The 27904-nt window shown below is 71.8% G+C and overlaps 1 protein-coding gene and 1 pseudogene across 1 annotated transcript; one reads left to right on the forward strand and one right to left on the reverse strand.

The window, feature by feature from the left end:
* Window positions 1–5886: 5886 nt before the first annotated feature.
* LOC142597013 (cysteine sulfinic acid decarboxylase-like) lies at window positions 5887–19187 on the reverse strand. The gene is made up of 14 exons (XM_075727459.1): window positions 19062–19187; window positions 18325–18451; window positions 16669–16759; window positions 16438–16544; window positions 16202–16317; window positions 15993–16072; window positions 12167–12221; window positions 10890–11006; window positions 10692–10756; window positions 10467–10548; window positions 7617–7816; window positions 7490–7541; window positions 6190–6279; window positions 5887–6061 (listed from the first exon to the last, which is right to left on the reverse strand). Exons 1-14 carry the CDS (start codon window positions 19185–19187, stop codon window positions 5888–5890), a joined length of 1482 nt encoding a protein of 493 aa, XP_075583574.1. The 3' UTR covers window position 5887.
* A 2434-nt stretch (window positions 19188–21621) lies between these two features.
* On the forward strand, window positions 21622–27901 carry LOC142597014 (zinc finger protein 740-like; annotated as a pseudogene).
* The last annotated feature ends 3 nt before the right edge of the window (window positions 27902–27904 follow it).

Raw genomic sequence — 27904 nt, forward strand, 5'->3', positions numbered from 1 at the left:
GGGGGTCGGGACCCCCCCGTGCCTCAGTTTCCCCAGGGTAGGGGCCCCCCCGTGCCTCAGTTTCCCCAGGGTAGGGGGTCGGGCCCCCCCCCCCCCCCGTGCCTCAGTTTCCCCAGGGTAGGGGGTTGGGACCCCCCCCGTGCCTCAGTTTCCCCAGGTAGGGGCCCCCCCGTGCCTCAGTTTCCCCAGGGTAGGGGGTCGGGCCCCCCCCGTGCCTCAGTTTCCCCAGGGTAGGGGGTCGGGCCCCCCCCGTGCCTCAGTTTCCCCAGGGTAGGGGGTCGGGCCCCCCCCGTGCCTCAGTTTCCCCAGGGTAGGGGGTCGGGCCCCCCCCGTGCCTCAGTTTCCCCAGGGTAGGGGGTCGGGCCCCCCCCCCCCCGTGCCTCAGTTTCCCCAGGGTAGGGGGTTGGGACCCCCCCGTGCCTCAGTTTCCCCAGGGTAGGGGGTCGGGCCCCCCCCCGTGCCTCAGTTTCCCCAGGGTAGGGGGTCGGGCCCCCCCCCCCCGTGCCTCAGTTTCCCCAGGGTAGGGGGTCGGGGCCCCCCGTGCCTCAGTTTCCCCAGGGTAGGGGGTCGGGCCCCCCCGTGCCTCAGTTTCCCCAGGGTAGGGGGTCGGGCCCCCCCCCCCGTGCCTCAGTTTCCCCAGGGTAGGGGGTCGGGCCCCCCCCCCCGTGCCTCAGTTTCCCCAGGGTAGGGGGTCGGGACCCCCCCGTGCCTCAGTTTCCCCAGGGTAGGGGGTCGGGACCCCCCCGTGCCTCAGTTTCCCCAGGGTAGGGGGTCGGGCCCCCCCCCCCCGTGCCTCAGTTTCCCCAGGGTAGGGGGTCGGGACCCCCCCGTGCCTCAGTTTCCCCAGGGTAGGGGATTGGGACCCCCCCGTGCCTCAGTTTCCCCAGGGTAGGGGATTGGGACCCCCCCGTGCCTCAGTTTCCCCTCGCCGGGCGCTCCGGAGGGCAGAGCCCCCCAGCAGCCGGGGGGTGCGGGGCCCCCCCGAGGCCGCCCCCCCCGAGGCCGCCCCCCCTGAGGCCGCCCCCCCCCGCAGTGCCGGGCCTCGCAGGGGCCGAAGCGCGGGCAGTGCTGGTGCGTGGACCGGCGGGGGCACCCCCGGGCGGGCTCCGAGGGGCAGGGGGGGGCCCCCCGCTGCCCCCCCGCCTGAGGGGGCGGCACCCCGGGACGCAGCGTGGACGTGGGGAGCGGGGCTCCCGCCGTGTCTGGCCCGGGGGGGGGGGCCGGGACACCCCAAAAGTGGGCTCAGCCCCCCCCCCCCCTTGTCCCGGCTCTGCCCCCTCGCTGGTGCCCCCGGAGCTGCTCTCCCCCCCCCCCCAGCCTGAAAACTGCCCCCCCCGGAGCTGCCCCTGCCCCCCAAAACTGCCCCAGACCCCCCAACTGCCCCCCAAAACTGCCCCCAGAGCCCCTAAATGCCCCCCCGAGCCGCCCCTGCACCCCAAATCTGCCCGCTGCACCCCAAAACTGCCCCCAGAGCCCCCAACTGCCCCCCAGAGCTCCCCCTGCCCCCCCAAAATGCCCCCAGACCCCCCAACTGCCCCCCGAGCTGCCCCTGCACCCCAAAACCGCCCCCAGACCCCCCAACTGCCCCTCAAGGCTCCCCCTGCCCCCCCAAAATGCCCCCAGACCCCCGCACTGCCCCTCAAGGCTCCCCCTGCCCCCCCAAAATGCCCCCAGACCCCCCCTGCCCCCCGAGCAGCGCCCTGCACCCCAAAACTACCTCCAGAGCCCCCCCCCCCCCCCGGGCTGCCCGTGCACCCTGAGTCTGCCCCAGGCCACGCCCCTCCAGTCCTCGGCCACGCCCCTCCCTCCCGAAGACACGCCCCTCCCGCCCTAAGCCACGCCCATCCCGCCATAAACCTCGCCCCTCCTGTCATAAGCCACGCCCCCTCTAAAGCCACGCCCGTCTCTAAGCCACGCCCCGCCCCTCTCTCTAAGCCACGCCCCCTCTAAGCCCCGCCGTCCCGCCCCAAGCCACGCCTTCACCCCGGCGAAGCCACGCCCCCTTCTCTAAGCCACGCCCATCTAAACACAAACAATACATAAGCCCCGCCCATCCCCGATGCACACATATAAGGCCACGCCCACCCCAAAACCACACCCCCACCCGCGGCCCCGCCCACCGCAAGCCCCGCCCACCCCCGCCCGCCGTTTCCTGGTAACGCCCGAATTTCCCGCGCGGGAACAGCGTGGAGCGGAGCGCGGTGAGGGGGGGCGGGGGGAGCGGGGGGAGCGGGGGGGATCCAGGGGGGATCGGGGGGATCCGGGGGGAGCGGGGGGATCCAGGGGGATCGGGGGGATCCGGGGGGATCGGGGGGATCGGGGGGGATCGAGGGCACCGGGGGGATCGGGGGGATCGGGGGGCTCCAGCCTCATGGGGGGCACCGGGGGGATCGAGGGGATCCAGGGGGATCGGGGGGATCCAGGGGGGATCCGGGGGGATCCGGGGGGGATCCGGGGGGATCCGGGGGGATCGGGGGGATCGGGGGGGATCGAGGGCACCGGGGGGATCCGGGGGGGATCGGGGGGGATCGGGGGGCTCCAGCCTCATGGGGGGCACTGGGGGGATCGAGGGGATCCAGGGGGATCGGGGAACCGGGGGGATCCAGGGGGGATCGGGGGGATCCGGGGGCACCGGGGGGATCGGGGGGGATCGAGGGCACCGGGGGGGATCGGGGGGCTCCAGCCTCATGGGGGGCACTGGGGGGATCGAGGGGATCCAGGGGGATCGGGGGAACCGGGGGGATCCAGGGGGGATCGGGGGGATCCGGGGGCACCGGGGGGATCGGGGGGGATCGAGGGCACCGGGGGGGATCGGGGGGCTCCAGCCTCATGGGGGGCACCGGGGGGATCGAGGGGATCCAGGGGGATCGGGGGAACCGGGGGGGATCCAGGGGGATCGGGGGGCACCGGGGGGATCGGGGGCACCGGGGGGATCGGGGGGGATCCAGGGGGATCGGGGGGGATCCAGGGGGATCGGGGGCACCGGGGGGATCCGGGGGGGATCCAGGGGGATCGGGGGCACCGGGGGGATCCGGGGGGGATCCAGGGGGATCAGGGGCACCGGGGGGATCGGGGGGCTCCAGGGGGATCGGGGGGGATCCAGGGGGATCGGGGGCACCGGGGGGATCGGGGGGGATCCAGGGGGATCGGGGGGCTCCAGCCTCATGGGGGGCACCGGGGGGGATCCACCGCCATGGTGAGGTGGGGGCGACCCGGCCCCAGGACAGGTTGGGGGGGGCACCGGGGGGACCTGGCCCCGGGGTGGGCTGGGGGACATGGGGGGACCTGGGCGGGGGGGGCTGCGGGGCTGGGGGGCTGACAGAGCCGTGGGGTGACGGAGCCGTGGGGTGACGGAGCTGTGGGGTGACGGAGCTGTGGGGTGACGGAGCTGCGGGGTGACAGAGCTGTGGGGCTGACAGAGCCGTGGGGTGACGGAGCTGTGGGGTGACAGAGCTGTGGGGCTGACAGAGCCGCGGGGGTGACGGAGCCGTGGGCTGACAGAGCTGTGGGGCTGACAGAGCCGCGGGGTGACGGAGCTGCGGGGTGACGGAGCCATGGGGTGACGGAGCTGTGGGGCTGACAGAGCCGTGGGGTGACAGAGCTGTGGGGTGACAGAGCTGTGGGGCTGACAGAGCCGCGGGGTGACGGAGCCGTGGGCTGACAGAGCTGTGGGGCTGACAGAGCCGCGGGGTGACGGAGCTGCGGGGTGACGGAGCCATGGGGTGACGGAGCTGTGGGGCTGACAGAGCCGTGGGGTGACAGAGCTGTGGGGTGACAGAGCTGTGGGGCTGACAGAGCCGTGGGGTGACAGAGCTGTGGGGTGACAGAGCTGTGGGGCTGACAGAGCCGCTGGGTGATGGAGCTGTGGGCTGACAGAGCTGTGGGGCTGACAGAGCCACGGGGTGACAGAGCCATGGGGTGACGGAGCCACTGGGTGACGGAGCTGTGGGCTGACAGAGCCATGGGGTGACGGAGCTGTGAGCTGACAAAGCCATGGGGCTGACAAAGCCGTGGGCTGACAGAGCCGTGGGGTGACAGAGCCGTGGGGACAGCGGAGCCATGGGTCTGACAGAGCTGCGGGGTGATGGAGCCGCGGGCTGACGAGCCGTGGGATGACGGAGCCCTGGGGCTGACGGAGCTGCGGGGGTGACAGAGCCATGGGGTGACAGAGCCGTGGGGTGACGGAGCTGTGGGGCTGACAGAGCCATGGGGTGACGGAGCCGCGGGTCTGACGGAGCCGCGGGTCTGACGGAGCCGCAGGCTGACGGAGCCGCGGGCTGACGGAGCGGCGGGCTGACGAGCCACGGGGCTGACGAGCCACGGGGCTGACGGAGCTGTGGGGCTGACAGAGCCACGGGGTGACGGAGCCGCGGGTCTGACAGAGCTGCAGGCTGATGAGCTGCGGGGCTGACGGAGCCGCGGGCTGAAGGAGCCGCGGGATGACAGAGCCCTGGGGCTGACGGAGCTGCGGGGTGACAGAGCCATGGGGTGACAGAGCCGTGGGGTGACGAAGCCACGGGGTGACGGAGCTGTGGGGCCGACGGAGCCACGGGGTGACGGAGCCACGGGGTGACGGAGCTGTGGGGCTGACAGAGCCATGGGGTGACGGAGCCGCGGGTCTGACGGAGCCGCGGGCTGACGGAGCCGCGGGCTGACGGAGCCGCGGGCTGACGGAGCTGTGGGGCTGACGGAGCCGCGGGCTGACGGAGCCGTGGGTCTGACAGAGCTGCGGGCTGACGGAGCCGCGGGCTGACGGAGCGGCGGGCTGACGAGCCGCGGGGCTGACGGAGCCGCGGGGTGACGGAGCCGCGGGGGTGACGGAGCTGCAGGCTGACGAGCCGCGGGGCTGACGGAGCCGCGGGGTGATGGAGCCGCGGGGTGACGGAGCCGCGGCAGGCGCCATGGCGCAGGCCGAGCGGCCGCTGCTGCTGGAGCTGCTGCAGGCGCTGACGGAGGAGCAGCTCCAGGAGTTCAAGTACCTGCTGGAGGGGCGGCTGCCCCTGGGGAGGCTGCGCCCGGGCCGCGCGCCCCGAGCTCTGCAGCCTCCTGCTCCAGCGCTTCCCGGGCGGCCAGGCCCTGCGCGTCGCCGCCGACCTGCTCCGCCGCATCTCCCGCCACGACCTCCTCCGGCGGCACCGGCTCCCCGGCGCGGAAGAAGACGAAGTCGTCCCCGTGGAAAGCCGGGGCGCCTCGCCTCCCCCTCCGGCCGCGCGGCCTCGTCGGCTGACGGAGAAAGAGCTGATCCAGGTCGCCCAAAAGCTGGGCCGGGAATGGCAGGAGGTGGGAATCGCGTGCCTGGGGCTGGAGAGGAGCCGGCTGGAGCAGATCCAGGAGGACAACCCCGGCAACGTCGTCATCCAGAGCTTCAAGATGCTGCAGGAGTGGCAGCGGAGGGAGAAGGAGGCGGCCACGGCCCCGCGCCTCCACGCCTGCCTGGCCCCCGTCAGCCTGGCCCCCGAGGTGTACGACCTCCTCCGGCGCTTCCAGGAGCACTGAGGGAGGCTCCGAACCCCCCGGCGAAGGACTCGGGGACCCCCCCGCCCCCTTCTCTCTCCCCGCGCTGCGGGGGTCGCCGTCCCGTTCTTCCTCCCCCAAAAAATCTCCCCGCTCCCGCAAGGCCGCCCGGGACCCCCGGAGGCGCGGGCGGTGGGTTTGCAGCGGCCCGGCAGGACCTGGCAGCGTTTTTGGGGAAGGAAAAGGAGAACGGGAACAATAAAAAGCGTTTTTATTCCACCCGCCTGACCCCCAACAGGGTGTTCCTGGGGTCCGGCACCAAGCCCTGCCCCGCCGAATTTAAGGCGGGACGCGGGGGCCGGGAGGAAAGCGGAGCTCTGCTCCTCTTCCTCGGGGCTGGGGGGGGGGGGTTCGGGGCCCCCCCCCGGGGTCCTCACAGATCCCGCCCCAACCTCTCGATCTCATCCAGGAAGAAATCGAGGTCGCGCTTGGTGACGGCGGGGTTGGTGACGATCTGCCGGAAGAAGTTGACCTTGGCGCCGTGGGGCTGGTAGCCCACCATCATGGAGCCCTCGCGCATCATCCGCTCCTTGACGGCGGGAGCCACCTGCGCCGGGGGGGAGACGCCGTCGCCGGGGGGCTGCGGGGGTGGGGGTGGGCGGGCGATTTTGGGGGGATTTGAGGGGTTTTTTTTTGGGGGTGGGGGAGAGGGGAACGGCCGCCTCCCGCGCTCACCTTCCCCAACCTCGGCCAGTAATCGGGGGAGCCCTCCCTGCCCCGCAGGCTGGGGGGCACGAACCAGAAGCAGAGGTTGATGAACTCCGGCTGCGGGAGGAAGAGGAGGAGGAGGAGGAGGGAGGGGGTCGAGGCCCCCCCCCCTGCCCAAGCCCCAGCGGGGAGGAAGGAGGGCGTGAAGCCCCAGACCCCCGGAGCGGGGTCCCAGCTCCCCCCCATCCCCGTTTCGGGACCACCCTGGGGATTTAAACCTCGGCGCGGGTGCTTTCCGCTTCCCGGGGCTCGGCGCTGCCGTGGGGTGTAATTTGGGGAGGGGGGGGGTAAAAGCCCACCCCCAGGGGTGTAATTTGGGGAGGGGAGGTAAAAGCCCACCCCTGGGGCCGCGGTGGGGGTGTAATTTGGGGAGGGGGGGGGTAAAAGCCCAACCCCAGGGGTGTAATTTGGGGAGGGGGGGGTAAAAGCCCAACCCCAGGGGTGTAATTTGGGGAGGGGGGGGTAAAAGCCCACCCCCGGGGGTGTAATTTGGGGAGGGGGGGGTAAAAGCCCACCCCCGGGGCCGCGGTGGGGTGTAATTTGGGGAGGGGGGGGTAAAAGCCCACCCCCAGGGCCATGGTGGGGTGTAATTTGGGGAGGGGGGCTAAAAGCCCACCCCCAGGGGTGTAATTTGGGGAGGGGGGGGGTAAAAGCCCACCCCCAGGGCCGCGGTGGGGTGTAATTTGGGGAGGGGGGGGTAAAAGCCCAACCCCAGGGGTGTAATTTGGGGAGGGGGGGGTAAAAGCCCACCCCCGGGGCCGCGGTGGGGTGTAATTTGGGGAGGGGGGGTAAAAGCCCACCCCCAGGGCCGTGGTGGGTGTAATTTGGGGAGGGGGGGGTAAAAGCCCACCCCCGGGGGTGTAATTTGGGGAGGGGGGGGGTAAAAGCCCACCCCCGGGGGTGTAATTTGGGGAGGGGGGGGGTAAAAGCCCACCCCCGGGGCCGCGGTGGGGTGTAATTTGGGGAGGGGGGGTAATAGCCCACCCCCAGGGCCGCGGTGGGGTGTAATTTGGGGAGGGGGGGTAAAAGCCCACCCCCAGGGGTGTAATTTGGGGAGGGGGGGGGTAAAAGCCCACCCCCAGGGGTGTAATTTGGGGAGGGGGGGGGTAAAAGCCCACCCCCCGGGGGTGTAATTTGGGGAGGGGGGGGGGTAAAAGCCCACCCCCAGGGGTGTAATTTGGGGAGGGGGGGGGGTAAAAGCCCACCCCCGGGGGTGTAATTTGGGGAGGGGGGCTAAAAGCCCACCCCCGGGGCCGCGGGTCGGTACCTCTAGCACCAGCTGGAAGCCGTCCCTCCTCTTCACCTCCTCGGCCATGTACCTGGGGAGGAAGGCGAGCGTGAAGGGCCAGGAGCCGGGGGTCCGCGTGCGGCGGCAGCCCCCCGCCGGCGCTCACCGGGTGCAGGCAAAGGCCCGCTGGACGCGGCGCGCCAGCCCCTCGCTGCCGACGGCTTTCCAGAGCAGCCAGAGCTTGAGGCAGTCCACGCGCCGGCCGCACTGCGGGGTCTTGTCCCCCGTGTCGTAGGCGACGTCGTAGAATTTATCGCTTTGGAAGAGGTACGGGGCGCCGGCGCCGTGGCAGCGCTGGAGGAGGCCCTGGGGGAGACGGCGGTCACCCCCCGCCCCAACCGGCGTGGGGGGGACGCCGTGGGGCAGACCCACGGAGGGGAAGGGGCGTGGGAGTGGGACGCCGTGGGGCAGACCCACGGAGGGGAAGGGGCGTGGGAGCGGGATACCGTGGGGCAGACCCACGGAGGGGAAGGGGCGTGGGAGTGGGATACCGTGGGGCAGACCCACGGAGGGGAAGGGGCGTGGGAGCGGGATACCGTGGGGCAGACCCACGGAGGGGAAGGGGCGTGGGAGTGGGATACCGTGGGGCAGACCCACGGAGGGGAAGGGGCGTGGGAGCGGGATACCGTGGGGCAGACCCACAGAGGGGAAGGGGCGTGGGGGGGACGCCGTGGGGCAGACCCACGGAGGGGAAGGGGCGTGGGAGTGGGATACCGTGGGGCAGACCCACGGAGGGGAAGGGGGCGTGGGGGGGATGCTGTTGGGCAGACCCACGGAGGGGAAGGGGCGTGGGAGCGGGATACCGTGGGGCAGACCCACAGAGGAGAAGGGGCGTGGGGGGGACGCCGTGGGGCAGACCCACGGAGGGGAAGGGGCGGTGGGGGGGACGCCGTGGGGCAGGCCCATGGAGGGGAAGGGGGCGTGGGGGGCGGATGCCGTGGGGCAGACCCACGGAGGGGAAGGGGCGTGGGAGCGGGATACCGTGGGGCAGACCCACGGAGGGGAAGGGGCGTGGGAGCGGGATACCGTGGGGCAGACCCACGGAGGGGAAGGGGGCGTGGGGGGGATGCTGTTGGGCAGACCCACGGAGGGGAAGGGGCGTGGGAGTGGGATACCGTGGGGCAGACCCACGGAGGGGAAGGGGCGTGGGAGTGGGATACCGTGGGGCAGACCCACAGAGGGGAAGGGGCGTGGGGGGGACGCCGTGGGGCAGACCCACGGAGGGGAAGGGGGCGTGGGGGGGGGACGCCGTGGGGCAGACCCACGGAGGGGAAGGGGGCATGGGGGGCGGACGCCATGGGGCAGACCCACGGAGGGGAAGGGGGCGTGGGGGGGGATGCTGTGGGGCAGACCCATGGAGGGGAAGGGGGCGTGGGAGTGGGATACCGTGGGGCAGACCCACGGAGGGGAAGGGGCGTGGGAGCGGGATACCGTGGGGCAGACCCACAGAGGGGAAGGGGCGTGGGGGGGACGCCGTGGGGCAGACCCACGGAGGGGAAGGGGCGTGGGAGTGGGATACCGTGGGGCAGACCCACGGAGGGGAAGGGGCGTGGGAGTGGGATACCGTGGGGCAGACCCACAGAGGGGAAGGGGCGTGGGGGGGACGCCGTGGGGCAGACCCACGGAGGGGAAGGGGGCGTGGGGGGGGACGCCGTGGGGCAGACCCACGGAGGGGAAGGGGGCATGGGGGGCGGACGCCATGGGGCAGACCCACGGAGGGGAAGGGGGCGTGGGGGGGGATGCTGTGGGGCAGACCCATGGAGGGGAAGGGGGCGTGGGAGTGGGATACCGTGGGGCAGACCCACGGAGGGGAAGGGGCGTGGGAGCGGGATACCGTGGGGCAGACCCACAGAGGGGAAGGGGCGTGGGGGGGACGCCGTGGGGCAGACCCACGGAGGGGAAGGGGGCATGGGGGGCGGACGCCGTGGGGCAGACCCACAGAGGGGAAGGGGGCATGGGAGCGGGACGCCATGGGGCAGACCCACGGAGGGGAAGGGGGCGTGGGGGGGGATGCTGTGGGGCAGACCCACGGAGGGGAAGGGGGCGTGGGAGTGGGATACCGTGGGGCAGACCCACGGAGGGGAAGGGGCGTGGGAGCGGGATACCGTGGGGCAGACCCACAGAGGGGAAGGGGCGTGGGGGGGACGCTGTGGGGCAGACCCACGGAGGGGAAGGGGGCGTGGGGGGGGATGCTGTTGGGCAGACCCACGGAGGGGAAGGGGCGTGGGAGCGGGATACCGTGGGGCAGACCCACGGAGGGGAAGGGGCGTGGGAGTGGGATACCGTGGGGCAGACCCACGGAGGGGAAGGGGCGTGGGAGTGGGATACCGTGGGGCAGACCCACAGAGGGGAAGGGGCGTGGGGGGGACGCCGTGGGGCAGACCCACGGAGGGGAAGGGGGCATGGGGGGGCGGACGCCATGGGGCAGACCCACGGAGGGGAAGGGGGCGTGGGGGGGGGTGCTGTGGGGCAGACCCATGGAGGGGAAGGGGGCGTGGGAGTGGGATACCGTGGGGCAGACCCACGGAGGGGAAGGGGCGTGGGAGCGGGATACCGTGGGGCAGACCCACAGAGGGGAAGGGGCGTGGGGGGGACGCCGTGGGGCAGACCCACGGAGGGGAAGGGGGCATGGGGGGCGGACGCCGTGGGGCAGACCCACAGAGGGGAAGGGGGCATGGGAGCGGGACGCCATGGGGCAGACCCACGGAGGGGAAGGGGGCGTGGGGGGGGACGCCGTGGGGCAGACCCACGGAGGGGAAGGGGGCGTGGGGGGCGGACGCCGTGGGGCAGACCCACAGAGGGGAAGGGGGCGTGGGGGGCGGATGCCGTGGGGCAGACCCACAGAGGGGAAGGGGGCGTGGGGGGGATGCTGTGGGGCAGACCCACGGAGGGGAAGGGGGCGTGGGGGGGATGCTGTGGGGCAGACCCACGGAGGGGAAGGGGCGGCGGGACCTACGGGGCCGTGGCGCAGCAGGAAGGCCGAACACTGCAAACCCACCGCCAGCATCTTGTGCGGGTTCCAGGCCACCGAGTCGGCCCTGCGGGAGCGGGGAGTTTTGGGGAGGGGGACGCGCACGGGACGGGGACCCCCCCAGCGCGGGGAGAGGGGGGGTCCCCGGTGCGTGACCGGGGAGTTTGGAGCCCGTTTTGGGGGGGCTCGCAGCCGCGGAGGGTGACTCGCCTCTCGATGCCGGCCAGGAGGTGCCGGTGTTTTGGGGAGAGCAGGGCGCTGCCGCCCCAGGCTGCCTGCGGGGCAGGGAGAGGGGTGCCAGAGGGGTCCCCGTCCCCGCAGGCACCCCAGGAAGACGGGGGCCGGGCCGGGGGTCCCAAGGGGACGCGCGCGTCCCCCAGCCCCAGGTCTGGCCCCCCCGTTACTCACGTCCACGTGGAGCCAGAGGCCGTGGCGCTGGCAGACGTCGGCGATGCTGCCCAGCGGGTCGAAGGCGCCCAGCACGGTGGTGCCGCAGGTGGCGCAGACGAAGAAAGGCTCCGCGCCCTGGGACGGGGCGGGAGGCGGGGGGACACGGGGACGAAGTGGGGGACACGGGGACGAAGTGGGGGACACGGGGACGAAGCGGGGGACACAGGGATGGGAAGTGGGGGACACAGGGATGAAGCGGGGGACACGGGGATGAAGCGGGGGACACGGGGACGAAGTGGGGGACACGGGGACGAAGCGGGGGACACAGGGATGGGAAGTGGGGGACACGGGGATGAAGTGGGGGACACGGGGACGAAGCGGGGGACACAGGGATGAAGCGGGGGATGCAGGGATGGGAAGTGGGGGACACGGGGATGAAGTGGGGGACACGGGGACGAAGCGGGGGACACGGGGATGAAGCGGGGGACAGGGGGACAAGGTGGGGGACACAGGGATGGGAGGTGGGGGACACGGGGATGAAGTGGGGGACACGGGGATGGGAAGTGGGGGACATGGGGATGAAGTGGGGGACACGGGGACGAAGCGGGGGATGCAGGGATGGGAAGTGGGGGACACGGGGACGAAGCGGGGGACACGGGGACGAAGCGGGGGATGCAGGGATGGGAAGTGGGGGACACAGGGATGAAGCGGGGGACACAGGGATGAAGTGGGGGACACGGGGATGAAGCGGGGGACACAGGGATGAAGTGGGGGACATGGGGATGAAGCGGGGGATGCAGGGACGGGAAGTGGGGGACACGGGGATGAAGTGGGGGACACGGGGATGAAGCGGGGGACACGGGGATGAAGCGGGGGACACAGGGATGGGAGGTGGGGGACACGGGGATGAAGCGGGGGACACAGGGACGAAGCGGGGGATGCAGGGACGGGAAGTGGGGGGACACAGGGATGAAGCGGGGGACACAGGGATGAAGTGGGGGACACGGGGATGAAGCGGGGGACACGGGGATGAAGCGGGGGACACAGGGATGAAGTGGGGGACACGGGGATGAAGCGGGGGACACAGGGATGAAGTGGGGGACACAGGGATGAAGCGGGGGACACGGGGATGAAGTGGGGGACACGGGGATGAAGTGGGGGACACGGGGATGGGGCAGTGGACACAGGGATGAAGTGGGGGACACGGGGATGGGGGGCAGCCCCTCGCAGGCGGCCCTGCCCCAGCACCCCGGGCACCCCGCGGACGCTCCCCGCTGCCCCCCACCCCGCCTCACCTCGGCCTTGGCCCTCTGGATCTCCCTCTCCAGCTCGGCGGGGAGCATCTTCCCCCTGCGGACGGGCAGCAAAACCCAGCGCGGCGGGGACGGCGGGGTCAGTGGGGATGGCGGGGATGGAGAGGAAGTGGGGATGGAGAGGAAGTGGGGATGGAGAGGAAGTGGGGAAGTGGGAACGGCGAGGATCATGAGGAAGCAGGGAAGCAGGGATGGCAGGGATGGCGAGGAAGCAGGGACAGCAAGGACAGCGAGGTAGTGGGGATGGCGAGGAAGCGGGGACGGTGAGGAAGTGGGGACGGCGAGGAAGCGGGGACGGCGAGGAAGCGGGGGACGGCGGGGACAGCGAGGAAGCAGGGATGGCGAGGAAGCGGGGATGGCAGGGACGGCAAGGAAGTGGGGACAGTGGGGATGGCGAGGAAGCAGGGACAGCGAGGATGGTGAGGAAGTGGGGACAGCGAGGAAGCGGGGACAGCAGGGATGGCGAGGAAGCGGGGACGGCGAGGAAGCGGGGACAGCGAGGAAGCAGGGACGGCGAGGAAGCAGGGACAGCAGGGACGGCGAGGAAGCGGGGACAGCAGGGATGGCAAGGAAGCAGGGACAGCGAGGAAGCGAGGAAGCGGGGACGGCGGGGGACGGCAAGGAAGCGGGGACGGTGAGGACAGTGAGGAAGCGGGGACGGCGAGGAAGCGGGGACGGCGAGGATGGCGAGGAAGCAGGGACGGCGGGGACAGTGAGGAAGCGGGGACAGTGAGGAAGCGGGGATGGCAGGGACGGCAAGGAAGTGGGGACAGTGGGGATGGCGAGGAAGCAGGGACGGCGAGGAAGCGGGGACGGCAAGGAAGCGGGGACAGCGAGGAAGCGGGGACAGCAGGGATGGCGAGGAAGCGGGGACGGCGAGGAAGCGGGGACGGTGAGGACAGTGAGGAAGCGGGGACGGCGAGGAAGCGGGGACGGTGAGGACAGTGAGGAAGCGGGGACGGCGAGGAAGCGGGGACAGCGAGGATGGCGAGGAAGCAGGGACGGTGGGGACAGTGAGGAAGCGGGGACGGCGGGGACGGCGAGGAAGCGGGGACGGCGGGGACAGTGAGGAAGCGGGGACGGCGAGGAAGCGGGGATGGCAGGGACGGCAAGGAAGTGGGGACTGGGGATGGCGAGGAAGCGGGGACGGCGAGGAAGCAGGGACGGCGAGGAAGCAGGGACGGCGAGGAAGCAGGGACGGCGAGGAAGCGGGGACGGCGAGGAAGCGGGGACGGCAGGGATGGTGAGGAAGCGGGGACGGCGAGGATGGTGAGGATGGTGGGGATGGTGGGGATGGCGGGGACGGCGGGGACAGCAAGGAAGCAGGGATGGCGGGGATGGCGAGGAAGTGGGGACGACGGGGAAGTGGGGATGGCAAGGAAGCAGGGACAGCAAGGGCAGTGAGGTAGTGGGGACGGCGAGGAAGTGGGGACAGCGAGGAAGCGGGGACAGCGGGGACAGTGAGGAAGCGGGGACAGCAAGGAAGCAGGGACAGCAAGGACGGCAAGGAAGTGGGGACAGTGGGGATGGCGAGGAAGCAGGGACGGTGAGGATGGTGGGGATGGTGGGGACGGCGGGGACAGCAAGGAAGCAGGGATGGCGGGGGTGGCAGGGAGGCAGGGACGGTGAGGAAGCGGGGACAGCGAGGAAGCAGGGACGGTGGGGAAGCAGGGACGGCAAGGACACGGGGACGGCGAGGATGCGGGGATGGCGAGGACACGGGGATGGCGGGGAAGCAGGGATGGCGAGGATGGTGGGGATGGCAGGGAGGCAAGGAAGCAGGGATGGCGGGGACGGCGGGGACGGCAGGGATGGCGGGGACAGCGAGGACGCGGGGATGGCGGGGATGGCAGGGATGGCAGGGACGGCGGGGAGGCAAGGAAGCAGGGATGGCGGGGATGGCAGGGATGGCAGGGACGGCGGGGAGGCAAGGAAGCAGGGATGGCGGGGACGGCGGGGACGGCAGGGATGGCAGGGACGGTGGGGATGGCGGGGATGGCGGGGACGGCAGGGACGGCGGGGACGGCAGGGACGGTGGGGATGGCAGGGATGGCAGGGACGGCGGGGACGGCAGGGACGGTGGGGACGGCAGGGATGGCAGGGACGGCAGGGATGGCAGGGACGGTGGGGATGGCAGGGATGGCGGGGATGGCGAGGATGGTGGGGATGGCAGGGAGGCAAGGAAGCAGGGATGGCGGGGACGGCGAGGATGGTGGGGATGGCGAGGATGGCGGGGACGCGGGGATGGCAGGGACGGCGGGGACGCAGGGATGGCGGGGATGGCAGGGACGGCGGGGACGGCGGGGATGGCAGGGATGGCAGGGACGGCGGGGATGGCAGGGACGGCGGGGACGGCAGGGATGGTGAGGACGTGGGGATGGCAGGGATGGCAGGGACGGCGGGGACGCGGGGATGGCGGGGACGGCGGGGATGGCAGGGACAGCGGGGACGGCAGGGACGGCGGGGGACGGCAGGGACGGCGAGGACGCGGGGACGGCGGGGACGGCAGGGACGGTGGGGATGGCAGGGATGGCAGGGACGGCGGGGACGGCAGGGACGGTGGGGACGGCAGGGATGGCGGGGATGGCGAGGATGGTGGGGATGGCAGGGAGGCAAGGAAGCAGGGATGGCGGGGACGGCGAGGATGGTGGGGATGGCGAGGATGGCGGGGACGCGGGGATGGCAGGGACGGCGGGGACGCAGGGATGGCGGGGATGGCAGGGACGGCGGGGATGGCAGGGATGGCGGGGATGGCAGGGACGGCGGGGACGGCAGGGATGGTGAGGACGCGGGGATGGCAGGGATGGCAGGGACGGCGGGGACGGCAGGGATGGTGAGGACGCGGGGATGGCAGGGATGGCAGGGACGGCGGGGACGCGGGGATGGCGGGGACGGCGGGGATGGCAGGGAGGCAAGGAAGCAGGGATGGCGGGACGGCAGGGATGGCAGGGACAGCGGGGACGGCAGGGACGGCGGGGACGGCAGGGACGGCGAGGACGCGGGGATGGCGGGGATGGCAGGGATGGCAGGGATGGCAGGGATGGCAGGGATGGCAGGGACGGCGGGGATGGCGGGGATGGCGGGGATGGCAGGGATGGCGGGGATGGCAGGGACGGCGGGGATGGCAGGGAGGCAAGGAAGCAGGGATGGCGGGACGGCAGGGATGGCAGGGACGGCGGGGACGGCGGGGATGGCAGGGACAGCGGGGACGGCAGGGACGGCGGGGACGGCAGGGACGGCGAGGACGCGGGGACGGCGGGGATGGCAGGGACGGCGGGGATGGCAGGGATGGCGGGGATGGCAGGGATGGCGGGGATGGCGGGGATGGCGGGGATGGCGGGGATGGCGGGGATGGCGGGGATGGCAGGGACGGCGAGGACGCGGGGATGGCGGGGATGGCAGGGACGGCGGGGATGGCAGGGACGGCGGGGATGGCAGGGACGGCGGGGATGGCAGGGATGGCGGGGACGGCAGGGACGGCGGGGATGGCAGGGATGGCGGGGATGGCGGGGATGGCGGGGATGGCGGGGATGGCGGGGACGGCGGGGATGGCAGGGACGGCGAGGACGGCGAGGACGCGGGGATGTCGGGGATGGCAGGGACGGCGAGGACGCGGGGATGGCGGGGATGGCAGGGACGGCGGGGATGGCAGGGACGGCGGGGATGGCAGGGACGGCGGGGACGGCGGGGATGGCGGGGACGGCGGGGATGGCGGGGATGGCGGGGATGGCGGGGATGGCGGGGATGGCGGGGATGGCGGGGATGGCAGGGACGGCGAGGACGCGGGGATCGTCCCCGGCCCACGCACCTCCCGTCGGTGCCGACCAGGCGCACGTTGTCGGTGCCGATGCCCAGGAACGCGGCTCCTTTCTCGACGGAGTAGTGGCTCTGAGCGGGGAGCAGACGGGGCTCGGATCTTGGCGGAGCGGGGAGCAAGATCCCAACGGGTTTTTCCCATCCCAAAGCCCGCGTCCCCTTCCCGTCCCCGCCCGGGGGCCGGCAGCCCCGGCTCCGCACCTCCCGGGAGGCGAAGAGGGCCAGGCGCGGCAGGGCCCAGCTGCCTTTCTGCCGGCTCTCGGGGAAGCGGTGGAAGCGGGCCACGTTCATGGCGTACATGTTGGAGATGGAGCCTCCTGCCAGGGGACAGGGACGCCCGCGTCACGGCCGGGGCCGGTGACAAACCACCGCCGGGGTCGTGGGTGGGGAGCGGGACGGGGCCGAGCCACCGGCGCGGCCGGGAGCGGGGCCGGTACCCGGGGAGAAGATGCCGTCGCCGCTGCTCCAGCCCACCAGCTCCCGCAGCTTGGCCAGCACCACCTCCTCCATCAGCACGAACACCGGGGCGATCTCGTAGGTGTATCTACGGGGCGGGGGCAGATCGCCGGCACCGCTCCCCCCCGCCCTCCTCCAGGCTCCCCAAACCCTCAGCACCCCAAAACTGAGGGTTTAGGGCCAACCCCCCCCCCCCATTTTGGGGCACGTACTGGCTGGTGTTGAGGGCCTCGGTGATGAGGCGTCCCGCCAACGCGTGGTGGTCCAGGCCGGAGAAGAGCTGGTTGAAGAAGCGAGGGTGACCTGGGGGCGGAGAAGCCGGGGACAGCGTCAGGGGTGGGGGTCCGGGACCCCCCCCTCGGCCCCCTGCTCACGGGACCCCCGTCACCACGGGGGCTTGGGCCCTGGGGACGCTGCCGTGAGGGGACAACGGTGACCCGGGGGAGCGGGGATGCGCCCGGACCCCTGCGTGTGGCGGGGATGAGGGGGGACGCGCCCGGACCCCTGTGTGCGGCGGGGATGAGGGGGGGACGCGCCCGGACCCCTGTGTGCGGCGGGGATGAGGGGGGACGCGCCCGGACCCCTGTGTGCGGCGGGGATGAGGGGGGACACGCCCGGACCCCTGCGTGTGATGGGGATGAGGGGGGGACGCGCCCGGACCCCTGCGTGTGATGGGGATGAGGGGGGGACGCGCCCGGACCCCTGCGTGTGGCGGGGATGAGGGGGGGACGCGCCCGGACCCCTGCGTGTGATGGGGATGAGGGGGGGACGCGCCCGGACCCCTGCGTGTGATGGGGATGAGGGGGGGACGCGCCCGGACCCCTGCGTGTGATGGGGATGAGGGGGGGACGCGCCCGGACCCCTGCGTGTGGCGGGGATGAGGGGGGGACGCGCCCGGACCCCTGTGTGCGGCGGGGATGAGGGGGGGACGCGCCCGGACCCCTGCGTGTGATGGGGATGAGGGGGGGGACGCGCCCGGACCCCTGCGTGTGATGGGGATGAGGGGGGGACGCGCCCGGACCCCTGTGTGCGGCGGGGATGAGGGGGGACACGCCCGGACCCCTGCGTGTGATGGGGATGAGGGGGGGACGCGCCCGGACCCCTGCGTGTGATGGGGATGAGGGGGGGACGCCTGCACCCGTCACCCCGGGACAGCGACCGGCTGGGGTGGGGAGGCAGCCTGGCACCCAGGCACCGCCTGCAAACTGGGACCAGTTGGGAGCAGCTGGGGCCAAACTGGGATCAGCTGGGGCTGAACTGGGAGCAGCCGGGACCGAACTGGGAGCAGCTGGGGCTGGACTGGGAGCAGCGGGACCGAACTGGGAGCAGCCGGGACCGAACTGGGAGCAGCGGGGCTGGACTGGGAGCAGCCGGGACCAAACTGGGAGCAGCCGGGACCAAACTGGGAGCAGCGGGGCTGGACTGGGAGCAGCCGGGACCAAACTGGGAGCAGCTGGGGCCGAACTGGGAGCAGCTGGGGCCAGACTGGGAGCAGCGGGACCGAACTGGGAGCAGCAGGGCCGGACTGGGAGCAGCAGGGGCCGGACTGGGGGACTGGGGGCAGCCGGGACTGAACTGGGGGCAGCCGGGACCGGACTGGGAGCAGCTGGGGCCGGACTGGGAGCAGCCGGGACTAAACCGGGAGCAGCTGGGGCCGGACTGGGAGCAGCCGGGACCACACTGGGAGCAGCCGGGACCACACTGGGAGCAGCCGGGACCACACTGGGGGACTGGGGGCAGCCGGGACCGAACCGGGGGGCAGCTGGGGCCGGATTGGGAGCAGCTGGGGCCGGACTGGGAGCAGCTGGGGCCGGACTGGGAGCAGCTGGGGCCGGACTGGGAGCCGGGCCGCGGGCGGCGGTGCTCACAGGTTTTGACGCTGTAGCGGATGAGGTCCCGGCAGCGCTCCAGCAGCCTCTCCGGCGGCTCCCCGCCGCTCCGCAGCTCCAGGTCCAGCAGCTCCCGCAGCTCCCGGGGCTCCTTCCAGTCGCAAACCTGCGGGGAAGGGGGACGGGAGCCGGCCCCGCCGGGACCCCCGCCCCGCTCCTACCCCCCGCCGCCCTACAACGCCGGCTGCGCAGCCCCGCTCCTACGCTGCCGTCGCCAAATTGTCCGGGAACGGGAGCCCGGGTGAGGCGTTATCGTCCCGACTGCGGAACCGCGAGGAGCGACCACGCGTTTGCCAAGAAGGAAAGCGGCGGGGAAGGTCGTTTCGGCGGGGGGAGACCGCGACCACCGGCTCGGTTGAAAAACCGGGGAAAACCTTCCCGGGGAAAACGCCCTCCGGCACGCGTAGTAAGTTAAAATCATATCGCGCCTTCAAATTGGAGCGAAGACGAGAGGAAGCGGTAGGAGACGGGCGCGCTTGGCGAATTTAACGATCGCTGGAGGAGGCGCGGCGTTCCTTGTCACGTATAAAAGTTAGAGAAGCCGTGGGCGAGCGCGCTGGCTTTGGGAATCGCCAGCCGGCGCCGGAGCCGGCGCAGCTCCGGGAATAAACCAGCGGGCCTCGGCGCCTGGAGAGCGGGCGCAGGGCACGCCGGCACCACGGGCGCCGTTTGGGACGGCACCCCCGCCTCGCCGGGGGGCTCCGGCTCTCACCCACCTTCTCGGTCACATCCGTCCCCTTCCGTACGGCTTCATCCAGCAGCACCTGGAAGGCTTCCTGCAGGAATTCCTCCCCGGCTGCTTTATCCAAGCCGGGATGTTCCAGCCAGCTGCTCTCCGCCATTGCGCCGGTTCCGGCTCGATCCCGTGCGGCGGGGCAGCTCCGGGATGGCCGCCGGTGCCGGGAGGGACCCCGGGAGGGACCCCCCCCACCTCCCCACGCTGTTCCCCGGATCGGCGGAGCGAGCCGGCCGGGAAGCGAGCCGGGATAAGGGGCTCCCCTCGCCCAGGCGGGGATTTCCCTCTTGGCCACGTCGTCTCCGAGAGGGACAAGGGACAAAGTCCGCGGCCTCGAAGAGCGGCTCTCAAAGGCGTGCCCGGGGCCGGGCCGGGGGCTTCCCCAAAATCGTGCCCCCACCCCGGCGGGGCCCTGGGAGCCGGCTGGGGCTGCCGAAGCGGGGATGGCGGAGGAGGGAGGGGACGCGCAGCCAGCCGAGAGCGGCCGTCCCGGCGTCCCCCGCCGCTGCCCGGGCTGGGGGTCCCGTCCCCCCCGTCCCACCCCGCCGGGCCTGGGGTCCTCACCCCGAGGGCAGGGGGACAGGGACGCGGCTTCGGCCCGGAGGGGGACGGCGCCGATGGGGGGGCCCGGCGCTGCCCCCCCCACCATGGCAGGGCCACCCCGGGGGCGTGGGGCCGGGGGCGTGGGGCCACCGGGAGCCCCCAGCCCGGCCCCGGCAGCGAGGGGGCACGGGGAGACCCTCTTCACCCCCCCGGCCGCGGCCTGAAGCGACGGGGAGGGGCAGGAGCCGCCCCGGGGGGGGGCAGTGGGGTGGGGGGGGTACACACCGACCCCCGGGGGTGCCGCAGCGGGGGTGGGGGACCCCACCGGGGGTCGGGGGGGGGGGGGGTAAAAACTGCCCCGGGGCAGTGACGGGGACAGGGCCCGCCCGGGGCAGTAACGCGCGGGCAGCTCCCCGGGGCGGGCGGCGGGGCCCGGGGGTCGGGCCCAGGCCCAGCGCCGGGCTAGGCCGCGCCGCCCGTTGCCCCGGCAACTGCCCGACTCCAAGATGGCGGCGCGGCGGGCGGTGGCGCGGAGCGGCAGCGCGCATGCGCGGCGCGCCCCACTGCCTGCCGTCCCCCGCCGGAAGTGCTGGCCGGGGAGGGGGGGGAAGAGGCTGTTTCCGGTTCCGGGTCGGCGGCGGCGGCCGAGGAAGGGGGGGGGCGCCGGGGCCGCGGCTGTTTGTAAACTTGTCGGTGCGGCGGGCGGCGCGGAGCGGAGCGCGGAGGGGCCGCGGCAGGTACGGACCCCGCCCCTTCCCGCCGGCACCGAGCGCCGGGGGAGGGGGCCCGGCCCGGCCCAGCGGGGGGCCGCCCGCGCGCCTCACCGGGCCCGGCCGCGCGCGCCGCCGCCTCGGCCCCGCCCCCCACCGGGCGGTACCGGGAGGGGGGAGGGGGAACCGTGGGGGTGGGGGGGGGGGCGCGATAGCGGGGCGGGCCCAGCGCGCAGGCGCGGTGAGTCCCCACCGGGAGGGGCGGCCCCTCCCCCCGCCGGGTCACCCCTCTGACCCCCCGGTGGGACCCCCCGGACCCCCGTGGGACCCCCCCGGGACCGCCGTGGGGACCCCCGGTGGGACTCCCCGGACCCCCGTTGTGACCCCCGGTGGGACCCCCCGCGGTGGGACCCCCCATGTGACCCCCGGTGGGACCCCCCCCGGGACCCGCATGTGACCCCCAGTGGGACCCCCCCGGTGGAACCCCCCCGGGACCCCCGTGTGACCCCCGGAACCTGCGTGTGACCCCCCGGGACCCCGCTGTGCCCCCTCCCCCCGTGTGACCCCGCCCCGGGTCACCCCCCAGCCCCGCCCCCCCCGGGGACGCCCCCCCCCCCCTCGCGTCCGTCACCCCCCGCTTCCCCCCCGTGTCACCCCCCGCCCCCGGGGTCACCCCCCTACATCACCCCCCAACCCCCCCCCGCCCAGGCCATCGCCCCCCCCGACCCGGGCCGTGTCACCCACCCTGGGCCCGGCCCCCCCAGTGTCACCCCCTGCCCACCCCCCCCCGTAGCATCGTCCCCTTCCCAACCCGGGCCCCCCCCGCCTCCTGTCCCCCCCAGCCTCATCGTCCCCCCCCCCAAACCGCGCCACCCCCGCCTCACCTAACACCCCCCCCCCAAAGCCACCTCTTGTCCCCCACACCCAAATTTCCCCCCGTGGGGCATCGGGGGGCCGGGGACCCCCCCCGTCCCTTTCCAGCCGGGGGGCTGGGGTCCCCCCCATGGCACGGGGGGGGGGGGCCCCCCCCCGTGTCCCCGTAACCGTCCCCTCCCTCCCCGCAGGCGAAAGAGCGGCGGCGGCGGCAGCAGCGGCAGCGTTGTCCCCGCGGGGGAGCCGGCTCCCGCCCGGGAAGGGGCGGCGGGGAGGGGGGGGGATGTCCCCTCTCTAAGAAGCGTTGGGGGCAGCTGCCCGTCCTGCCTACCCCTGCCCCAACCCCGCCAGCCCCCCCCCGGGGTTGAGGAGGAGGCGCCTCACCGCACCCACACCCGCGGCGCCGGGGCAAAGATGTCGGCAAAGTGGAGGGTACTGGACGAGCCCGGCAAAAAAAAAAAAAAAAAATGATTAACTGAACCCACCTTTCTAACCGTTAAAAAAATTCGTTTCCTGGGCGAGAATTAAGGCTAAAGAATTGTTACAATCCGTTTGTCGAGGACAGACAGACAGACACAAGATGGCTCAGGTAATGAGCCCCAATTTTCCCACCCGTACCCCAAGATCCGAAGCCGAGAAAGTTGCGGGGGGGGGCGGGGGGGAGAGCGCTCGGCCCCGGCAGCTCCCTCCCCGCCGGGGGCGGTGGGCGCCGGCGCGGGCCCCCCCCCTCCCCCGTCCCCCCCCGCCGCCCTCCCCCGTCCCGGGTCCTTTCCGGAACCGGGCGGAGCTTTCCCGGCCCGCCGTTCCAGGGATCAGCCGAACTCTCCCCGTTAGCCATTAGGTCCTCGGCGGGGCCTCCCGAAAAAAAAAAAAAAAAAAAAAAAGGGGGTTTGGAGGCGAGAGGGGGGGGGGGGCGGGGGGTCTCGTGCCTCCCCCTCCTCTCGCCCCAGCCCGTTTTTATCGCTGGGTCGAAGGCGTCCGGTCTCCGTCCCCCCCTTGGCAAGGGTTTGGTGTTTTTTTTTTGGTTTTGCTCCTGTTGGAAGGGCCGGGGCCGAGGGGGGGGGTTCGGTCGCCGTTGCCGGCGCCTGCAGCTCGGCCGCCTCTCCCCCTCTCCCGGCAGGCGAGCCTCCTGGCCTGCGAGGGGCCTCTCCGGCGTCTGCCTCGTGCCCACCGTGGCCAGCAAGAAGATGATGCCGAAGCAGAGCTCGAAACAAGGCGAGAGCAGGAGAGGGGGGAGCAGCCCCGACGTGCTGGTACGGCCGCTCCCCCGCCGCGGGGGAGAGGGCGCGGGGGGCGGCGGCGCGGTTCCCTCCCCTTCCCTTCGATTTCCGCCCCCTTCCCTTCGATTTCCGCCCCCTTCCCTTCGATTTCCGCCCCCTTCCCTTCGATTTCCGCCCCCTTCCCTTCGATTTCCCTCCCCTTCCCTTTGGTTTCCTCCCCTTCCCTTTGGTTTCCTCCCCTTCCCTTTGGTTTCCTCCCCTTTTGATCTGATTTCCTTCCCTTTTGATTCGATTTCCCCCCCCCCTTCCCTTTGATTTCCGCCCCCCTTCCCTTTGATTTCCGCCCCCTTCCCTTTGATTTCCGCCCCCTTCCCTTTGATTTCCGCCCCCTTCCCTTTGATTTCCGCCCCCTTCCCTTTGATTTCCACCCCCTTCCCTTTGATTTCCACCCCCTTCCCTTTGATTTCCTCCCCCTTCCATTCAATTTCCTTCCCTTTTGATTTGATTTCCGCCCCCTTCCCTTTGATTTCCGCCCCCTTCCCTTTGATTTCCGCCCCTTTTGATTCGATTTCCGCCCCCTTCCCTTTGATTTCCTCCCCCTTCCCTTTGATTTCCTCCCCCTTCCCTTTGATTTCCTCTCCTTTTGATCTGATTTCCTTCCCTTTTGATTCGATTTCCCCCCCCATTCCCTTCAATTTCCTCCCCCTTCCCTTCGATTTCCGCCCCCTTCCCTTCGGTCTCCTCCCCTTTTGATCCGATTTCCTTCCCTTGATTCGATTTCCGCCCCCTTCCCTTTGATTTCCTCCCCCTTCCCTTCCCCTTCCCTTCAATTTCCGCCCCCTTCCCTTCGGTCTCCTCCCCTTTTGATCCAGTTTTCTTCCCTTTTGATCCGATCCCCCCCCCCCCACTCCATTCGATTCCCCCCCCCTTGGTTCGCTTCCCTCCTCCTCCCGCTTGGTTTCCTCCCCCTTCCATTTTTCCCCCCGCTCCGACCGGATTCACGCCTCCCTCCATTGGGCTCTCGCCTTCGGTGCGGCTCCCCCTTCCTCTGGTCCCCGTTTCCCCCCTCCTCTGGTCCCCGTTTCCCCCTTCCTCTGGTCCCCGTTTCCCCCTTCCTCTGGTCCCCCGTTTCCCCCCTCCTCTGGTCCCCCGTTTCCCCCTTCCTCTGGTCCCCGTTTCCCCCTTCCTCTGGTCCCCGTTTCCCCCCCTCCTCTGGTCCCCGTTTCCCCCCCTCCTCTGGTCCCCGTTTCCCCCTCCTCTGGTCCCCGTTTCCCCCCCTCCTCTGGTCCCCGTTTCCCCCCTCCTCTGGTCCCCGTTTCCCCCTTCCTCTGGTCCCCGTTTCCCCCCCTCCTCTGGTCCCCGTTTCCCCCCTCCTCTGGTCCCCGTTTCCCCCCTCCTCTGGTCCCCGTTTCCCCCCCCTCCTCTGGTCCCCGTTTCCCCTTCCTCTGGTCCCCCGTTTCCCCCCCTTCCTCTGGTCCCCCGTTTCCCCCCCTTCCTCTGGTCCCCGTTTCCCCCCTCCTCTGGTCCCCGTTTCCCCCCTCCCTCTGGTCCCCCGTTTCCCCCTCCTCTGGTCCCCGTTTCCCCCTCCTCTGGTCCCCGTTTCCCCTTCCTCTGGTCCCCCGTTTCCCCCCTTCCTCTGGTCCCCGTTTCCCCCTTCCTCTGGTCCCCGTTTCCCCCCTCCTCTGGTCCCCGTTTCCCCCCTTCCTCTGGTCCCCGTTTCCCCCCTCCTCTGGTCCCCCGTTTCCCCCCCTCCTCTGGTCCCCGTTTCCCCTTCCTCTGGTCCCCCGTTTCCCCCTTCCTCTGGTCCCCGTTTCCCCCCCTTCCTCTGGTCCCCGTTTCCCCCTCCTCTGGTCCCCGTTTCCCCTTCCTCTGGTCCCCGTTTCCCCCCTCCTCTGGTCCCCCGTTTCCCCCCTCCTCTGGTCCCCGTTTCCCCTTCCTCTGGTCCCCGTTTTCCCCCCTCCTCTGGTCCCCGTTTCCCCCCTCCTCTGGTCCCCGTTTCCCCCTTCCTCTGGTCCCCGTTTCCCCCTTCCTCTGGTCCCCGTTTCCCCCCCTCCTCTGGTCCCCTTTCCCCCCTCCTCTGGTCCCCTTTCCCCCCTCCTCTGGTCCCCGTTTCCCCCCTCCTCTGGTCCCCGTTTCCCCTTCCTCTGGTCCCCGTTTCCCCTTCCTCTGGTCCCCCTTTCCCCCCCTCCTCTGGTCCCCGTTTCCCCTTCCTCTGGTCCCCGTTTCCCCCCTCCTCTGGTCCCCGTTTCCCCCTTTCCTCTGGTCCCCCGTTTCCCCCCGCCTCTGGTCCCCGTTTCCCCCTCCTCTGGTCCCCGTTTCCCCCTTCCTCTGGTCCCCCGTTTCCCCCCTCCTCTGGTCCCCGTTTCCCCCTTCCTCTGGTCCCCCGTTTCCCCCCTCCTCTGGTCCCCGTTTCCCCCTTCCTCTGGTCCCCGTTTCCCCCTCCTCTGGTCCCCCGTTTCCCCCCTTCCTCTGGTCCCCGTTTCCCCTTCCTCTGGTCCCCGTTTCCCCCTCCTCTGGTCCCCGTTTCCCCCCCTCCTCTGGTCCCCGTTTCCCCCCCTCCTCTGGTCCCCGTTTCCCCCCTCCTCTGGTCCCGTTTCCCCCCCCTCCTCTGGTCCCCCGTTTCCCCCTTCCTCTGGTCCCCCGTTTCCCCCTTCCTCTGGTCCCCGTTTCCCCCTCCTCTGGTCCCCGTTTCCCCCTTCCTCTGGTCCCCCGTTTCCCCCCTCCTCTGGTCCCCGTTTCCCCCCTCCTCTGGTCCCCGTTTCCCCCCTTCCTCTGGTCCCCGTTTCCCCCCTCCTCTGGTCCCCGTTTCCCCCCTCCTCTGGTCCCCGTTTCCCCTTCCTCTGGTCCCCGTTTCCCCCCTCCTCTGGTCCCCCGTTTCCCCCCTTCCTCTGGTCCCCGTTTTCCCCCCTCCTCTGGTCCCCGTTTCCCCTTCCTCTGGTCCCCGTTTCCCCCTCCTCTGGTCCCCGTTTCCCCCTTCCCTCTGGTCCCCCCGTTTCCCCTTCCTCTGGTCCCCGTTTCCCCCTCCTCTGGTCCCCGTTTCCCCCCCTCCTCTGGTCCCCGTTTCCCCCCTCCTCTGGTCCCCGTTTCCCCCTTCCTCTGGTCCCCGTTTCCCCCTTCCTCTGGTCCCCGTTTCCCCCCTCCTCTGGTCCCCGTTTCCCCCCTTCCTCTGGTCCCCGTTTCCCCCCTCCTCTGGTCCCCGTTTCCCCCCTCCTCTGGTCCCCGTTTCCCCCCTCCTCTGGTCCCCCTTTCCCCCCTTCCTCTGGTCCCCGTTTCCCCCCTCCTCTGGTCCCCGTTTCCCCCTTCCTCTGGTCCCCGTTCCCCCCTCCTCTGGTCCCCCGTTCCCCCCTCCTCTGGTCCCCGTTCCCCCCTCCCTCTGGTCCCCGTTTCCCCCCTCCTCTGGTCCCCGTTTCCCCCTCCTCTGGTCCCCCGTTTCCCCCTCCTCTGGTCCCCGTTTCCCCCTTCCTCTGGTCCCCGTTTCCCCCCTCCTCTGGTCCCCCGTTTTCCCCCCTCCTCTGGTCCCCGTTTCCCCCCTCCTCTGGTCCCCGTTTCCCCCTTCCTCTGGTCCCCCGTTTCCCCCCTCCTCTGGTCCCCCGTTTCCCCTTCCTCTGGTCCCCCGTTTCCCCCCTCCTCTGGTCCCCGTTTCCCCCTTCCTCTGGTCCCCGTTTCCCCCCTCCTCTGGTCCCCCGTTTCCCCTTCCTCTGGTCCCCGTTTCCCCCCTCCTCTGGTCCCCCGTTTCCCCCCTCCTCTGGTCCCCGTTTCCCCCTCCTCTGGTCCCCGTTTCCCCTTCCTCTGGTCCCCGTTTCCCCCTTCCTCTGGTCCCCGTTTCCCCCCTCCTCTGGTCCCCGTTTCCCCTTCCTCTGGTCCCCCGTTTCCCCCCCTCCTCTGGTCCCCGTTTCCCCCCTCCTCTGGTCCCCCTTTCCCCCCTTCCTCTGGTCCCCGTTTCCCCCTTCCTCTGGTCCCCCGTTTCCCCTTCCTCTGGTCCCCGTTTCCCCCCTCCTCTGGTCCCCGTTTCCCCTTCCTCTGGTCCCCGTTCCCCCCTCCTCTGGTCCCCGTTTCCCCCCTCCTCTGGTCCCCGTTCCCCCCCTCCTCTGGTCCCCGTTTCCCCCTCCTCTGGGTCCCCCCGTTTCCCCCTCCTCTGGTCCCCGTTTCCCCCCCTCCTCTGGTCCCCCGTTTCCCCCCTCCTCTGGTCCCCGTTTCCCCCTCCTCTGGTCCCCGTTTCCCCCCCTTCCCTCTGGTCCCCGTTTCCCCTTCCCTTCCTCTGGTCCCCGTTTCCCCCCCCTCCTCTGGTCCCCGTTTCCCCCCTCCTCTGGTCCCCGTTTCCCCCTTCCTCTGGTCCCCGTTTCCCCCCTCCTCTGGTCCCCGTTTCCCCCTTCCTCTGGTCCCCGTTCCCCCCCCTCCTCTGGTCCCCGTTTCCCCCCTCCTCTGGTCCCCGTTTCCCCCCCTCCTCTGGTCCCCGTTTCCCCCTTCCTCTGGTCCCCGTTTCCCCTTCCTCTGGTCCCCCGTTTCCCCCTTCCTCTGGTCCCCGTTCCCCCCCTCCTCTGGTCCCCGTTTCCCCCCTCCTCTGGTCCCCGTTTCCTCCCCCCTCCTCTGGTCCCCGTTTCCCCCTCCTCTGGTCCCCCGTTTCCCCTTCCTCTGGTCCCCCGTTTCCCCCTTCCTCTGGTCCCCCCGTTTCCCCCCCTCCTCTGGTCCCCCCGTTTCCCCTTCCTCTGGTCCCCGTTTCCCCCCTCCTCTGGTCCCCGTTTCCCCCCCGCCTTTAACGCCCTCTTCCCCTCCTCCACTCCGATTTTCTCGAGGCTCTCCGGCAGGACGGCGAGAAATCCCCGCAGCCGCAAGGAAGAGGAAACGGCCGAGGCCTCGCAGCCCAAGAAATCCATCAAAAAAGGCAGGTCGGGGGCCGGGGGCGCGGCGGGGGGGCCCGGCCCGGGACGGGCGCGACTGACCCAGCCCTCCCTCCCCGTGCCAGCGCCGCAAGCGGGTGGCCGGCGCCGAGGGACCCAGCCGCTCCTCCCGGAGAGGATCCCGCCTCGGCAGCCAGGTTTGCCGCCGTAGAGGAGGAGGAGGAGGAGGAGGAAGATTTCTCAAACTCCGGCAGGCGCAGGACGGCCGGGGTGGGGGGCTCGGGGAGGGGGGGGGGGGGCGGCGCTCGCCCCCCGCCCCCGCGCTGACGGGGTCGGGCTCTGCCCCGCAGGTGGTGGTGATCGAGCAGAACGGCTCCTTCCAGCTGCGCATCCCCAAAAACTTCATCTGCGAGCACTGCTTCGGCGCCTTCCGCAGCAGCTACCACCTCAAGAGACACATCCTCATCCACACCGGTACCCGCCCGCGCCCCCTCCTCGTTAGCGCGCCCCTTAACGAGCGCGGGGGGGGGGGGGGCCGCCCGAATCCAACGCCCGGCCCCCGCCCGTGTCCCCCGCCGCCCTTCGCAGGCGAGAAGCCCTTCGAGTGCGACAGTCTGCGACATGCGCTTCATCCAGAAA

This window comes from Pelecanus crispus, unplaced genomic scaffold (assembly GCF_030463565.1).
Source record: "Pelecanus crispus isolate bPelCri1 unplaced genomic scaffold, bPelCri1.pri SCAFFOLD_355, whole genome shotgun sequence".
NCBI classification, from domain to species: Eukaryota; Metazoa; Chordata; class Aves; order Pelecaniformes; family Pelecanidae; genus Pelecanus; species Pelecanus crispus.